The sequence below is a fragment of the Alternaria hordeiaustralica genome (assembly GCF_023758085.1).
Source record: "Alternaria hordeiaustralica strain BMP 2776 chromosome Unknown scaffold_42, whole genome shotgun sequence".
Taxonomy (NCBI): domain Eukaryota; kingdom Fungi; phylum Ascomycota; class Dothideomycetes; order Pleosporales; family Pleosporaceae; genus Alternaria; species Alternaria hordeiaustralica.
The window spans coordinates 116,208-128,764 of record NW_026056814.1 but is presented as its reverse complement, the minus strand read 5'-3'; the positions used below and the strand labels follow the sequence as shown (position 1 = coordinate 128,764).

The 12,557-nt window shown below is 52.4% G+C and overlaps 4 protein-coding genes across 4 annotated transcripts; 1 reads left to right on the top strand and 3 right to left on the bottom strand.

The window, feature by feature from the left end:
- Positions 1-2,746: 2,746 nt before the first annotated feature.
- J4E84_010534 (uncharacterized protein) lies at positions 2,747-4,480 on the bottom strand (the record flags this gene model as incomplete). Its single annotated transcript, XM_049393089.1, has 1 exon — positions 2,747-4,480. One exon carries the CDS (start codon positions 4,478-4,480, stop codon positions 2,747-2,749), a length of 1,734 nt encoding a protein of 577 aa, XP_049239219.1.
- A 774-nt stretch (positions 4,481-5,254) lies between these two features.
- On the bottom strand, positions 5,255-6,879 carry J4E84_010533 (uncharacterized protein; the record flags this gene model as incomplete). Its single annotated transcript, XM_049393088.1, has 4 exons — positions 5,255-6,384; positions 6,435-6,610; positions 6,664-6,721; positions 6,777-6,879. The coding sequence occupies 4 exons, from the start codon at positions 6,877-6,879 to the stop codon at positions 5,255-5,257; spliced, it is 1,467 nt and encodes a 488-aa protein (XP_049239218.1).
- Positions 6,880-7,591: 712 nt separating this feature from the next.
- J4E84_010532 (uncharacterized protein) lies at positions 7,592-9,632 on the bottom strand (the record flags this gene model as incomplete). The annotated part of the gene is made up of 3 exons (XM_049393087.1): positions 7,592-8,461; positions 8,521-9,427; positions 9,475-9,632. 3 exons carry the CDS (start codon positions 9,630-9,632, stop codon positions 7,592-7,594), a joined length of 1,935 nt encoding a protein of 644 aa, XP_049239217.1.
- A 578-nt stretch (positions 9,633-10,210) lies between these two features.
- On the top strand, positions 10,211-12,163 carry J4E84_010531 (uncharacterized protein; the record flags this gene model as incomplete). The annotated part of the gene is made up of 5 exons (XM_049393086.1): positions 10,211-10,318; positions 10,365-10,495; positions 10,692-10,956; positions 11,011-11,568; positions 11,615-12,163. The coding sequence occupies 5 exons, from the start codon at positions 10,211-10,213 to the stop codon at positions 12,161-12,163; spliced, it is 1,611 nt and encodes a 536-aa protein (XP_049239216.1).
- Positions 12,164-12,557: the final 394 nt, after the last annotated feature.

The window sequence follows — 12,557 nt, the reverse complement described above, 5'->3', positions numbered from 1 at the left end:
ACTAACCCATTTGCGCAGAGAGGCACATCAGTCGCCATCGGCAAAAAGACGAAGAAGCCGGCGCTGAGGGTTGTGGAGTGCTCAATACCCGAAAGCGAATGTGGAAAGATGCCGAGGGCAAGATAGTAACGAAAAAGCCCACCTTATCTAACGACGGTCAGAAGAACGGGTCGCTGTCGCTATCGCAAACCGAGGACCTCTTGCAGTCGATGTCAGACTTCGCCGAGTTTGCAACACATCAGGGCCTTCCTATATCACCACCGACATCGAATGGGCCATCCCTCCCCCATTCATTGGACGATAGAGACTCCGGCATAGGAATTAACTACCCCCAAACAAACCTCGATCCAAATAGCATTCCTTCATCTAGTTCATACTCGCCCACAGATCAGCGCTTCTGGTCCGCCAATACCACGCAGTCATCAACCGAGCCATTTAACTCTGCGGTTTACGACAATGCGCCATTTGACGAGATATTCAATCCAGATACAGCGAGTTCTTTTAATGCGCCCTTCACAACCATGAGTAACTACAATTGGCTCTTTGATATGGACTGGACGAGGAACGATCAGGCCCAACAACCGATCATAGAAGACCCATTCCCTGCCCTACCCTTTGAGGATAATGCGGTGTCTCAATCGATTCAGGGTTTAGATTTTCAATTGGAACAGGTGGACATGGAGGGGCCGCTATCGACAGTCGGCCAGTTTGGCTCACTTCCGTCCCAGCCAAATGAGTCTCTTCACCACCGGCACCATCACTCACCAACTGCACAATTGATCACGCCGCCAATTGATGAAGCAAACAAAACGGTTGGTTCGCCGTCTAATTACGAGCCCTCCGGATCAGCGACAGACAACAATGCTTCTCTCGACGTTGAACGACCACTGTCTTTGCTGCAACCATCACGAAGCCTACCGATCATTGATGAGCTAGCTCGTCAGCAGCTACTTGACCTCATTGACATCGTACAGCCTACTGTACCGGATGGCAGTATAGTCATGCGAGACCATCCGCTGCTCTCGTTATCATGTCTGCAAACATATTGCGACTTATTTTTCACGCGTTTCAACACCACATATCCGTTGATACATATGTCTACTTTTGACCCATCAGAAGTCGACACACTTCTCCTTGTATCAGTCTTGCTGTTAGGCGCAACATATGGAGAGAAAGACGCACACCAGCTCGCGGTAAGTGAACACGCAATATAGTTTTCAAGCTTCAACTGACTCGAACTAGGTATGTATCCACGACGTGCTGCGGCCACAAATCTTTGCCAATGCCGGCTTTTCGGCGAAGCCAGATCTCTGGGTTCTTCAAACTATCCTATTGGTCGAGTGTTTCGGTAAAAGCAGAGCTGGACAAAAGCAACACGACATGTCGCATCTTTTCCACGGCTTACTCATCAATCTCATTCGCCGCAGTGATTGCCAAAGTATTCGACCACCAACACCGGAAGAAGCCACGGATGATCTCGAAGATGACTGGCGGACATGGTGCGAAGCAGAGCAAAAGAAGAGGTATGTATTCATCAATTGAACCCTCACGGCACCTAGCTCAAAGTGCGCAGGCTGGCGTTCCTATGCTTCATGTGGGATACGCAACACGCAGTGCTCTTTTGCCAGTCGCTCTGCATGTCCGCTTTTGAACTCCGTTCCAACATGCCCTGCGATCAGGCAATCTGGGAGGCCGACTCAGCCGAGACATGGCATCAGTTGCGACAGAAGCAGCCAACGACCCCATTGTTTCTGTCGTGCCTGAAGATGTATTTGCACCCCGATGCTGCGACTATTCCCAAGAACCTGAACGCGTTGTCCCGGTCGTTGCTTCTACATGGCCTAATGTCTGTAGCATGGGATATGCAACGGCGCGACCAGACATCGCTGGGCGTCATTGAGTCAAACCCACTCGGCAATTGGCAAGCTCGTCTCGCAGCCTCATATTCTGCGTGGCATGCAGACTACATTAATTTCTGTGCGGCATATCTTTCGTCGCTTCCATCATCCACACTCTTCCTCGCTAAAGAGTTCCACGTGTGCCGCACCGCCACACTGGCGCTTTATCATGCCGCCCACATCCTGCTTCACACACCCTTCCTGGACCTCCAAATCTACGCTGGCTCACGGCATATTCTTGGCCGCCCAGTCGCGCGCCATGACTACGCACGCTCTCAGCGTGTAGTCAAAAAATGGGTAGCGGAGAACACAGAAGAAGCCGGGAAAGCAGTCTGGCACGCCGCCGCTCTCGTCAGCGAAGGCGTGGAAGTTCTTGACGGGGACCTGAGCTGTTCAGACATTAGTGGAGGGAGACTTTGGCACCACCCTTGGGCCGTGTACCTTGGTACGTTGGTGGTATGGGGCGTATGGTATGCTCGGCCAACTCCGCCACTGTCTTCTGGCGATCAGTTGCCGCAGCATCTTCAGCATCTTGACGATGAGGATGAGATTATCTGGGATCCTGCTGCGGAAATGAAGACGTTGCTTGGCGCCATTCTTGTAGCTCAGCCTGAGAAGCTGCTCGAAGCTGGCAGTGAAGGCGTTTTCGCTGGCGGCATGGGGAAGAGGGGGACGAATGGGCTTGCAGCTGTAGTAAGCAAGTGTTTGAGCAAGGTGCGGTGGGCTGTCGTGCATGATGGTATGATGGTTCTTAGAGGGCTTGTACAGTGGCGTTTAGTTGGCGGTAGTGGTGGCCTATGAAATGCCAAGATCGAGAAATTCAATCGCGACATCTATTTCTTCGGCACCTAGTCGCTTCCTTCTCCCCGTGTAATCCCAAGCCATCTATGACGGTGACCAAGAGTCCTCGCAGGCTTTTTATATGGCCACTGTCTGTCCACCTTTGCTGGTCTGGCCGGTCTGTCATCGTTGGCGGTCGAGGATGGGGTTGAAGTACCCGAAACAGTGATGGACGTGCGCATGTTCCCTGCGTGTTTGGTGACCTCGGCAGTTGATTCAGTTGTCGGGCTATCGTGCGTGGTTGCGTATTCTTCATAGAGTGTTTTCACCAGACGAGCAGCCCAGGACGAGTCGCCTAACCCCAAGCGATATCGAATGGACGAACCGAGCGCAAAGGCCTTTAGCTCGCTAGCCAAGTTCAGCTCAAACTGAACGTACTCTGCTCTAGCGGCGGCCTTTGACTCCTGTTGTATGCGCTCGATACGTGATTTCTCTGCCCGATACCGCTTCGTGTGGGTTGATGTACAGGAGTGATACAATCGAGTTTTCGCAATCTTGAGCTGCTTGTTTGCGGCCGAATATCTCTGGGCGGCCAACTGCCTTGGGCCAGCGCACTCATCTGAATACCTCTTGCCATATACTGTTAGCAGATCTCTGTACTTTTGCGTCAGAATGACGAGGGAGCTATCTTCGACAAGCCAAGCAATGCTCTGGGCATCAGCAAGCAACTCCTCAAGACGGTCCAGATTCACCTCCGTGAACTCGTGTGCATACGCATTGCGGATGAAGCGAAGAGATTCAAGCCTTCTCTGGATGATCTTATAGAGGTGGCGCCAATGTTCGTCCTCGTCCAGGAGCTTTTCAAAGTCCTTGATAGATAAACCTTCGGGGTCATTCAAGTTCTTCTCTTGCATTACATCGGGAAACTGACGTCGGCCAAATACGAAAATTGCTCGTTTGAACCGTTCGTGAACATCACCCAGAATGTGGTATTGGACTTGGTACGGCACCATGACCATGACGGGTTTCGAAGCTCCACGGGTCTGAGTGGACTCCGGACTAGAGCCCAACTGCTGACCTGTCGTGTCTGTCTCTGGCTCGATTGACAATACAGACCTTTTTTCTGCACGGAGTCTCTCAAGATAGTCGCCGGAAAAGAGCAGCTTAAGGCTAGTAACCTTGTTTTGCTTTTCAAGGATATGTTTTGACATCCCATCAAGCTTTGTGGTTGGCTTCAGGTATTCCAGTGTTTCATTGTAGGACGAACTCTGAGCTGCGCGCCAACGCTCCATCTGTTTGATCTCCTGTTGTAGAGTAGAGTGAGAGACTCTTGTGAACGGATTAAAGGGCCGCCCCAAGGTCGCAGTATCGATGGATGCATGCCCCAGTATTCGAAGCTGTCGGTACGATCGGTCGATGTGGTGCAGGAGTGCAGAAATCTCGCGTTGCTGAAGGCTCTTTGCTGAGCCCCTAGTTTCGTATTCTCGTACCTTCGCCAACAGTATCGCGGTCGTTTCACGAAAGAGCCTTGTTTGCTCATCCCGCGGTAGCCTTGGGGCAACGCGCGTAAACCAACCTTTTGCCATGTACTCATCATTGGCAAGCGACCTCTCAACGAAATCCGTGAAAGATTTTCGGGGCTCCGCCTTCTCCCCCTCTGGATCCGTGCCAGGAGTCTCGTCACTTGCTTTGATCTGCTTCTCAAATTCAACAATATGATCTTTGTGCTTACACAAGAGCCGGAGTCGGCGCCTTAAGCGATCCCGTGGTGCCTTTTGTCCTGGCACTGTGCGTTTGTACATTGATCTCGTCAGTATGATATGAGGCCGCAAAAGCTCCAACAATGCAAGAGCCGCTGCTCTCTTATCAGAGGGTGTGGGCAAGAGTTTAACGTAATGCATCCATGGCATCGTGATCGGGAAGCTTCTGTCGTCATCGATCGCAGCGCTAATCGATTGAATTGCAGCTTCATGCCGTGCTTTGGCCTCTGATGTCACTTCGTGTACAACATCTGCATCGTGCTTCGTACTTGTATCCAGGACTGCCCCGTCGCCCATTGATGGGTCGTGTTGCTGGGTGGCACGCGTCTCTTCCTCATCATCTCGCTTCTGCAACCCTTGCGACGACCACCTTGACGACGAGAATTGTATGCCTGCTGGCCTGAGCGAAACTAGGGCCTTGCTGTTCCAGCTTTGTCCGAGCGATGACGTTGCTGTACTTCGTGACGCAAGCCATGCTCGGCAACTTGCGTGCAAACCGAGCGCAAGACTGCGCCAGAGAGTGTCAAAATGCATCAATGATAAGAAAATTGCGATGAATCAGCGGAAGGAATGCGTAGAGGGGATGACAACGCGACGACAGTTGGGGCTGCTATCTCGAAGGAAAATGTGAACCAAAGAAGGCCGTGCGTGCTAGTGGCTGCGCTTACCGCATTGGGCGGTGTCTACGCCATTGCTCGAGGGCGGAACGCAGCAATCCAAGTGGTAACTCTTGCGTAGAACTGAGGTTGCATTCATATATACATTTGATCCGCACAAAGCCACTCGATCCGCTGACATGAAAGAATGCAGCACTGCCTAAGTGAAGTATCTCCACATCTCACTCTCTTCTCCATCGCCCAACTCGCTAGTTCTAACATCATCCGCCCTCAGTCTGACACCTTGCACCTTGTCTCTCCGTCGATTCTCCAGCTTCATCCACCCTCCCAGCCACAGTGTGAAGCAGATACACGTAACATTACAAGCCGCAGTTGCATAAAGCGTCGGCAGATACTTTGGCGCGTACTCCTGTCTGAAGGTCGCAGCGGAGACGATGCCTCCAAGGTTGCCTAGTCCGACCATGAGGCCGGTCGTAGCAGCGCGAGCGTTCTCGTTGAGATTGTTGTTGTTGTGCCAAGAGTGTACGAGACAGGAAGGTACGTACGCGCCTGCACATAACAAAAAGCAAGCGAAGTATGCGACGGCTTTGTTGTTGAGAACGTCAATGGTTGCGAGAACGACCAGTCCGGCGAGAGAAATGCAAAGAGCGCCGCAGATGTGGAACGTGCGTTCGCGGAAGAAGTCGCTGCTGTACGTTATGCAGAGCAAGACGACGAAGCCCACCGCGTTTGGCGCTACGGTCCAGAGATTGGTCTTGATGACGGAATATCCTAGTCGTTGGACGATCTGAGGCAGAAAGTTCGAGGTCGTGCTGAAAGCTACAGGGTAAGTGAAGGCGATGATGCACCAAGGAAGCATCTTCCACGTGTTCCATTCCTTGAAACACTCTCGTATGTTAAACTCGTGGGAGCCGGATGAGGATAGATCGCGGAGTGTACGACGTTCGGCAACGCTGCGTTCAGCCTCGTTCAAGAACCACGCCGATTGAGGAGTCGCTGGCAACCAGGCATACGCTATCAAAGCGAGGACCACAGTAAGAGCGCCCTCTATGATGAAGAGAAACTTCCAGCCGGGAATGTTGATATGCTCGATCTGAAAGACGCCGAAGGAGATGAGGCCGCTGAAAGCACCGGCAAGAAGTGCACTGCCAAAGAATAGTGCGATGCGGAAGCCGAGTTCGCCGCGCGTGTAGAAGAGCGTGAGGTAGAAGACGACGCCAGCGAAGACCCCGGCCTCGAAGGCACCGAGAAGGAGACGAATGACGAGCATGCCTGCGAAGTTGTGTGCTGCGCATTGGAGGAGAGCCATCGCGCCCCACCCTACCATCACTGTGGTTTATCGTCAGCTCATGTTGCGTGATCTAAGAAGATGGACCTACAAGTCGGAAGCATAACTCTCCCACTCCACTTCTTTGTCAACATATTGAGTGGAAGATCGCACAGTCCGTTCGGGATGTAGAATAGCAGGATCAACAAGCTATACTGTTCGCCAGTAAAGCCAAGGTCCTTGTCCATCCCATCTGTCTTCGCATTGCCCAGGTTCGATCGGTCAACGCTTGTGTCGGGTCAGTCTGCCGTAAGGTCAAGATACAAGGTGAATGAACCCACCTGTTGAAGAAGTACATCAGCGAGAGGAATGGCAACAGATAGAAGTCGAGCTTTTGGACTGCATGATCTATCAATATGTGGTCATTGTTTGGTAACGACAAGTCAGAACATACCATAGGCGCTCTCGATATTCTTATCGAAAGTGTCAATGACTATACCAGCTTCTTCTTTCGATGTGCTCGAACCGGATAGCCTTCGGGGCTTCTCTTCAATCATGGTGGCGTCCTTGTGCTGCTCGTTCGGCATTGCAACGCGCGCACCGAAGCAAGGGTAGACCTGAGATGGTCGAAAATACTATAAAAGATGATGGCTGGCTATTATACCGGTATTTGCTCAGTAAAGCGCCATGGCTTTAAGTAGCATCCTGTCATGTAACGTCTGAGCTGTTACTCATGCATGTACAACGCCACTGAGCCTCCCATCTTTGCTCCCAGTTCACATGCGTCTATCTTGCCTATCGCCACCGAACAGATCAGCAGCGTAGCGCATAAACGGTGTGAACCGAGCGCGCAGCACATTGGGGCCCGAAGGATCGCGCTGCAAGCGACCTTTATTGATAAAGCGGAAGTCTGAAAGAGGAAATGTTGATAAGAGTGGGGGAGAGACACATGCAGAAGACTGACTAGGTGCAGCGGACATATGCTGGAGATAGGCGTACGTCTGGCTAATGCCAAGCCCGCAAGAGAAGGGCTTGCCAAAGTTGTATACGAGTGTCCGTGGACGGGAGCTTTGTTACCATAGCCATGGTTGCGATACACTAAAGCCAAAACTTACATTCGACACGTGATTTGTTACCATGATGGTAGGAAACAACGGTAATCATAGTCATGAATCTATCTCTGCCAGGTTGATACCTAGAATTTCCCTCAAACTCCAAAGCCATGCACCTCAATCTCGAAACTGTCGAGATAACCCAAAATGTCTGCTTCTACGTATCTCGCAGGAACTGCTCATAGTATTCGTCCATCCATTGTACAGCAGCCATCCCACTCTCCCTGGTGCCGTCGGCGAATCTCCGCACTGTTCCGACATAGCCATCTGGACGTACGTTGACAACAACGACTTCCTTCTCGTCAAGACCGTCCAGCCACTTGTCCATGCATGTCTGTTTCCGAGTATCCTTGTCTGGAATATCATCAAGGTATAATGTGAAGGCGGACTCGCGAAGTACGGCTGGTAGGTCTCGGATTTCGAAGTTGTTGCGATCCTCGTCGGTCACTAAGGCATACGTGAAGACACCACTGACGGGAGTGTATCGCTCAGGCAAGACGAACTGATCGTGGGGTGCTGCGAGAGGTGGCTGCATGGTGTATGAGGCGTTGCCAGCAGCTGTTACGCGGCCGACATATGAGTTGTTTCCTATGTGCGAGTGGCACACGTTCTCCAAGAATGGCATGGACGCATGAACATTGTGGGTAAAGAAGTAGACGCGAAATTGACCGAGGGCAGGTATGTCGGTCTGGATGTCGACCGGATTGGCATCGATGTAGCGTGTGACCTTCGCAGGTGGCAGCAGGTAGCCCGGCTTCAGATGCCCTTTATTGTAACCCTTCGCTTGCACGTTGAGAGTATTGAGGTCGTAGCTGACACCGTAGCCAGAGATGAACGCGACGTTCTTCGCGAAGTTTGCCGCAAGCGCTACCGGGTCTCCGTCGTGGAAAGCATTGGCGTGCTCGTAGTCGAAGTCGATCAGGTCTTTGGCAATCTTCTGTCGTTCTTGCTCGTACGATTCGAGAAGAGCAGGCTTCGCAAGGCCGCGCGTCGCGAAGTTGAGTTTCCAGGCCAAGTTCCACGCGTCCTATACAGAAAGAGAAGTAAGTGTATATTCCATGTTCATTCTGTTCAGTTCGAACTCACATGCATCCCTGTGTTCATGCCCTGCGCCGCCTTGGGAGAATGAGTGTGACTAGCATCGCCAGCAATAAACACTCGTTGCTCGTGGTCAGTGAAACGCGCTGCGACTCGCTGTCCGATCTTGTAGCGTCCAAACCACTCAACAGTCTTCCACTCGAGTCGATATGGGCGCAGTATAGCCCGTGCCCGCTTTTGAACAAACTCTTGTGTAGTCTGCTGGGCTCCCACTGCCTCCGTCGAATCCGGCCGCAGTTCAATGTATAGACGGGTCAGACCTCTTTCGCGAGGGATCATCAAGACAGATCCTAGAGCGTCTGACTGTATGACCACCTTGCTCCAGATATCAGGAAAATCGGTTTCGAGGACACCATCGAGCACGCCCCAGACGGCATCGGTTGATGAGCCCATAGGCGTCGCTCCTGGTATGCAATGGCGGACTTTCGAATGAGCTCCGTCGCAGCCGACGACGAACCGTGTGGCGAAGGTCTTCTTGGTGTGACTGACGTCTTGCTGACAGTTGACCGTCAGTGGACGGATAGACATGGGTGTGTAGTCAAAGTCGACGAAAGCCGTGTTCCTGGAAACGACGACGCCCCTTTCCCGTAGGTCGTCTTCCAAGACGCCTTCGACCATGCCCTGGTGTACCAGCAAGATGTATGGATCGAGTAAGTCAACTACCGGCGGGTAGTGAATCTCACGACCGGTGCGATGAAGCGACTTGTCGGCGGTTGACTTCCAGAAAGCAATGTCATAGATCTTGACACCCTTTCGCAGCAGCGGCTCGGCAAGGCGCATCTGTCGCAAAGTTTCGATTGTCTTTGGTTGGATTCCGTCGGCGCGTCCGGTCGAAGTGCGGTCGGGTCGGTCGTCGATGATGCGCGTCTTAATACCATATCGTACCAGGTTGTCACTGTCACTGTCAGTTGGTGTTTGCTCAATTGGCCTGATTCTACCTACGCAAGCATCAGACCAGCTGGTCCTGCACCAACAACCATAACATCACTCATGAAGCTTGAGTAGTCATCGTCTCTGGTATACGAGATCTGCGACGCAACCTCCAAGCTGTTGCCCGACGAACGAGACTCGGAGTCTGGCGCCGTGATGCCAGGAGCCATCTTCTGTCTAACCGATGACGGCGGGCTGTTGGAAGTTGAGCGCTTCATTAGGTTCCATAACGAAGGAGCCATGCTATAAGGCCTATGGTCTGCGTTGATGACGGGCCACTAGGGGCAAAGATGGGGGTCCGGATGTACGTGTGGAGGATGGAGGGGCATCGTTTGACTCTCTGGCAAACATCTGCCCATTTTGATGCCATTGAAGAGTGCCATGACGTCTGCAAGAGTGCGTCAACATGCTGCTGACCGCGAAAATGTTTGCTGCGATGGGGTGATGCGAGGCAAGGGGGAGTAGCAGACACATGCACTCCGCCGTGGACGCGTTCAGTCCGGCGGGTGGGAGCGCGCGCCCGTCCACCTCGGCATCCCTGCATCATCTCCCCCACCTGCGCCCAAACGCCAGCAACACTACGCGCCTGCGAGGGAGATCAAAAGCCGATGGCTCTGGAATCGCCGTTATCTATACCATGCTGACGTTGTGCGATGCGTCTGATATGCGGGTATTGTTGATGTGTCCACGGGTATCTACATGAGTGACTTCCATGCCTCTACCTCCCAGCCGTTCAACTACGCCCAACATGACGACATCTGAGTTACCGCAGTGGCTGCAAACTGCTACTGAGAAGCGCAAGCTACGGGACGACGCTATTCAGAAATTTATTGATGCACAAGTACCGCTGCCCGAGGTACTTTACGCTCGAACGCGCCGAAGACTCACATTGACGACGCCAGCAACCCAATGGAACCGGCGGATCCCATAGTAATCAAGATGTGACAGCCATCGACGATGTCCGACTCATTCCAGAAGCCATAATGTCGCGTGCTGTGACGGCATCGCTGCTGCTCAATGCCTACATCAACCGGTGAGGTCCGCGGCTTGCTCTTGCATCGTACCATTCTCACGCCACATCTTCCAGCGCCATAGACGCCCACAAACGAGTACGACCCCACCACCGTGTCCTAAGCTGCGAACGCGGAAATTTGCTAACATTTCTCCAAGACGAACTGGCACGTGTCCAACTCATAAATCTGCTTAAGAGTACTTGCTGATCTACGTAGCCTTACCGAGATCCTTTTTGACAATGCGATCAGACAGGCCAAAGCGTTGGATGGTCAGTTCGAAAAGACTGGTCAATTGGTAGGGCCCCTTCATGGGGTGCCAATGACCCTCAAGGATCAGTTCGATGTCAAAGGCTACGATAGTACCCTTGGGTATGTTGGGCGCGCCTCCAAACCTGCCCAGCAAGACTGCGTACTGGTGTCGCTTTTGAAGGAGATGGGCGCGATCATCGTCGCCAAGTCCAACCTGCCACAGAGCATTATGGTACGTCTTGCAATGAGCTTTCGCGTATGATAGCATGACACTCATGTCTTTCAGTGGTGCGAAACCGACAATCCGTTGTGGGGCCTCACTACTCATCCGAAGAACGTCGACTTCACGCCTGGTGGCTCGACTGGCGGAGAAGCTACGCTTCTATCACTCCAAGGCACTGTGGTCGGCTGGGGTACTGATATTGGCGGCAGCGTGCGAATACCTTCACACATGAACGGGTTGTACGCACTGAAGCCTAGTAGCACTCGCCTTCCGTACCAGGGCGTATCCGTATCAACTGATGGTCAAGAACACGTTCCCTCGGTCATTGGGCCGATGACACGCAATATGAGTTCGCTTACTGCAGTCACAAGAGCAGTCATTGACGCAAAACCATGGGAACAAGACCCGAAGTGCTGCCCGGTACCATGGCGATCTGAAATTTTCGAAGATGCACGTACGCGACCGCTAGTAGTTGCTATCATGCGAGATGATGGGGTTGTGAGATGCCATCCGCCCATCACCCGCGTTCTAGATGAAGTCGCCGTAAAGCTTCAGAAGGCCGGACATGAGGTTATATCGTGGACTCCCGGCACCCTCCATCAAGAGTGTATTGATATCATGGTAAGTGCGCGGAACGAAATCTATACTCTGAGCTGACCAGGATCAGGATCAGTATTACACAGCAGACGGTGGTGAAGACATCAGGCGAGACGTTGCCGCGGGTGGAGAGCCATTCATTCCGCATGTAGAGGCTCTGGTCAACAGGGGAAAGGCCATCTCCGTCTACGACTACTGGCAGCTGAATAAGAAGAAGCTTGAGCTACAGAAGCGCTACCTCGACCTCTGGAATTCGACAAAGTCTGACAGCTCTGACAAACCGATTGATGTCCTTCTCACACCTGTCATGCCTCATTCGGCGGTACCTCATCGGAAATGCAGATGGGTTGGATACACCAAAGTTTTCAACTTTGTCGATTACCCGGCAGTAGTCCTGCCAGCTGGCAAAGTCTCGCAAGAGCTTGACAGGGAGGCTGCGAAGAAGATGGGCGAGTATGAGCCTAGGAATACACTAGATGAGTGGAACTGGAAGACCTTCGATTTGGACACGATGGATGGTATGCCGATAGGCATTCAAATCGTTGCCAGAAGACTACAAGAGGAGAAGGCTCTAGGTGCAGCCACGGTTATCGACAGCATATTGAAGAAGCAAGCCTAGGATAGGTCTCTGCTATCGCCAATGTATCTTGCGCGTATAACTCGTCCAAATTCACATTGCAACTGTCCGACTCACGTGCGTTGCTCTGCAAAAGTACAAACTTGGATAATGCGTTTTCCATACTAGTTGCCGAGTTCGCAGGATAGACGCTAATGCACGTGTCCACGCGAGCACGCGTTGATAAGCTCCGCAGCAGCCGTCGGCAGGTACGATGAATCATAGCATCACCCCACCTTCCAATCGAGCAATCAGCTCCACCAGACGGGTTACCCAGCATTGGCGGTTCGAAGGATAAGCGGGGTAGCTACACATGCTATCATGAGCTATGCGACCATTGATCGCTCTTGCTGCGCGTTTGCAGTAAATCTCACTGTCTTTCTTCCTGACCGAATCA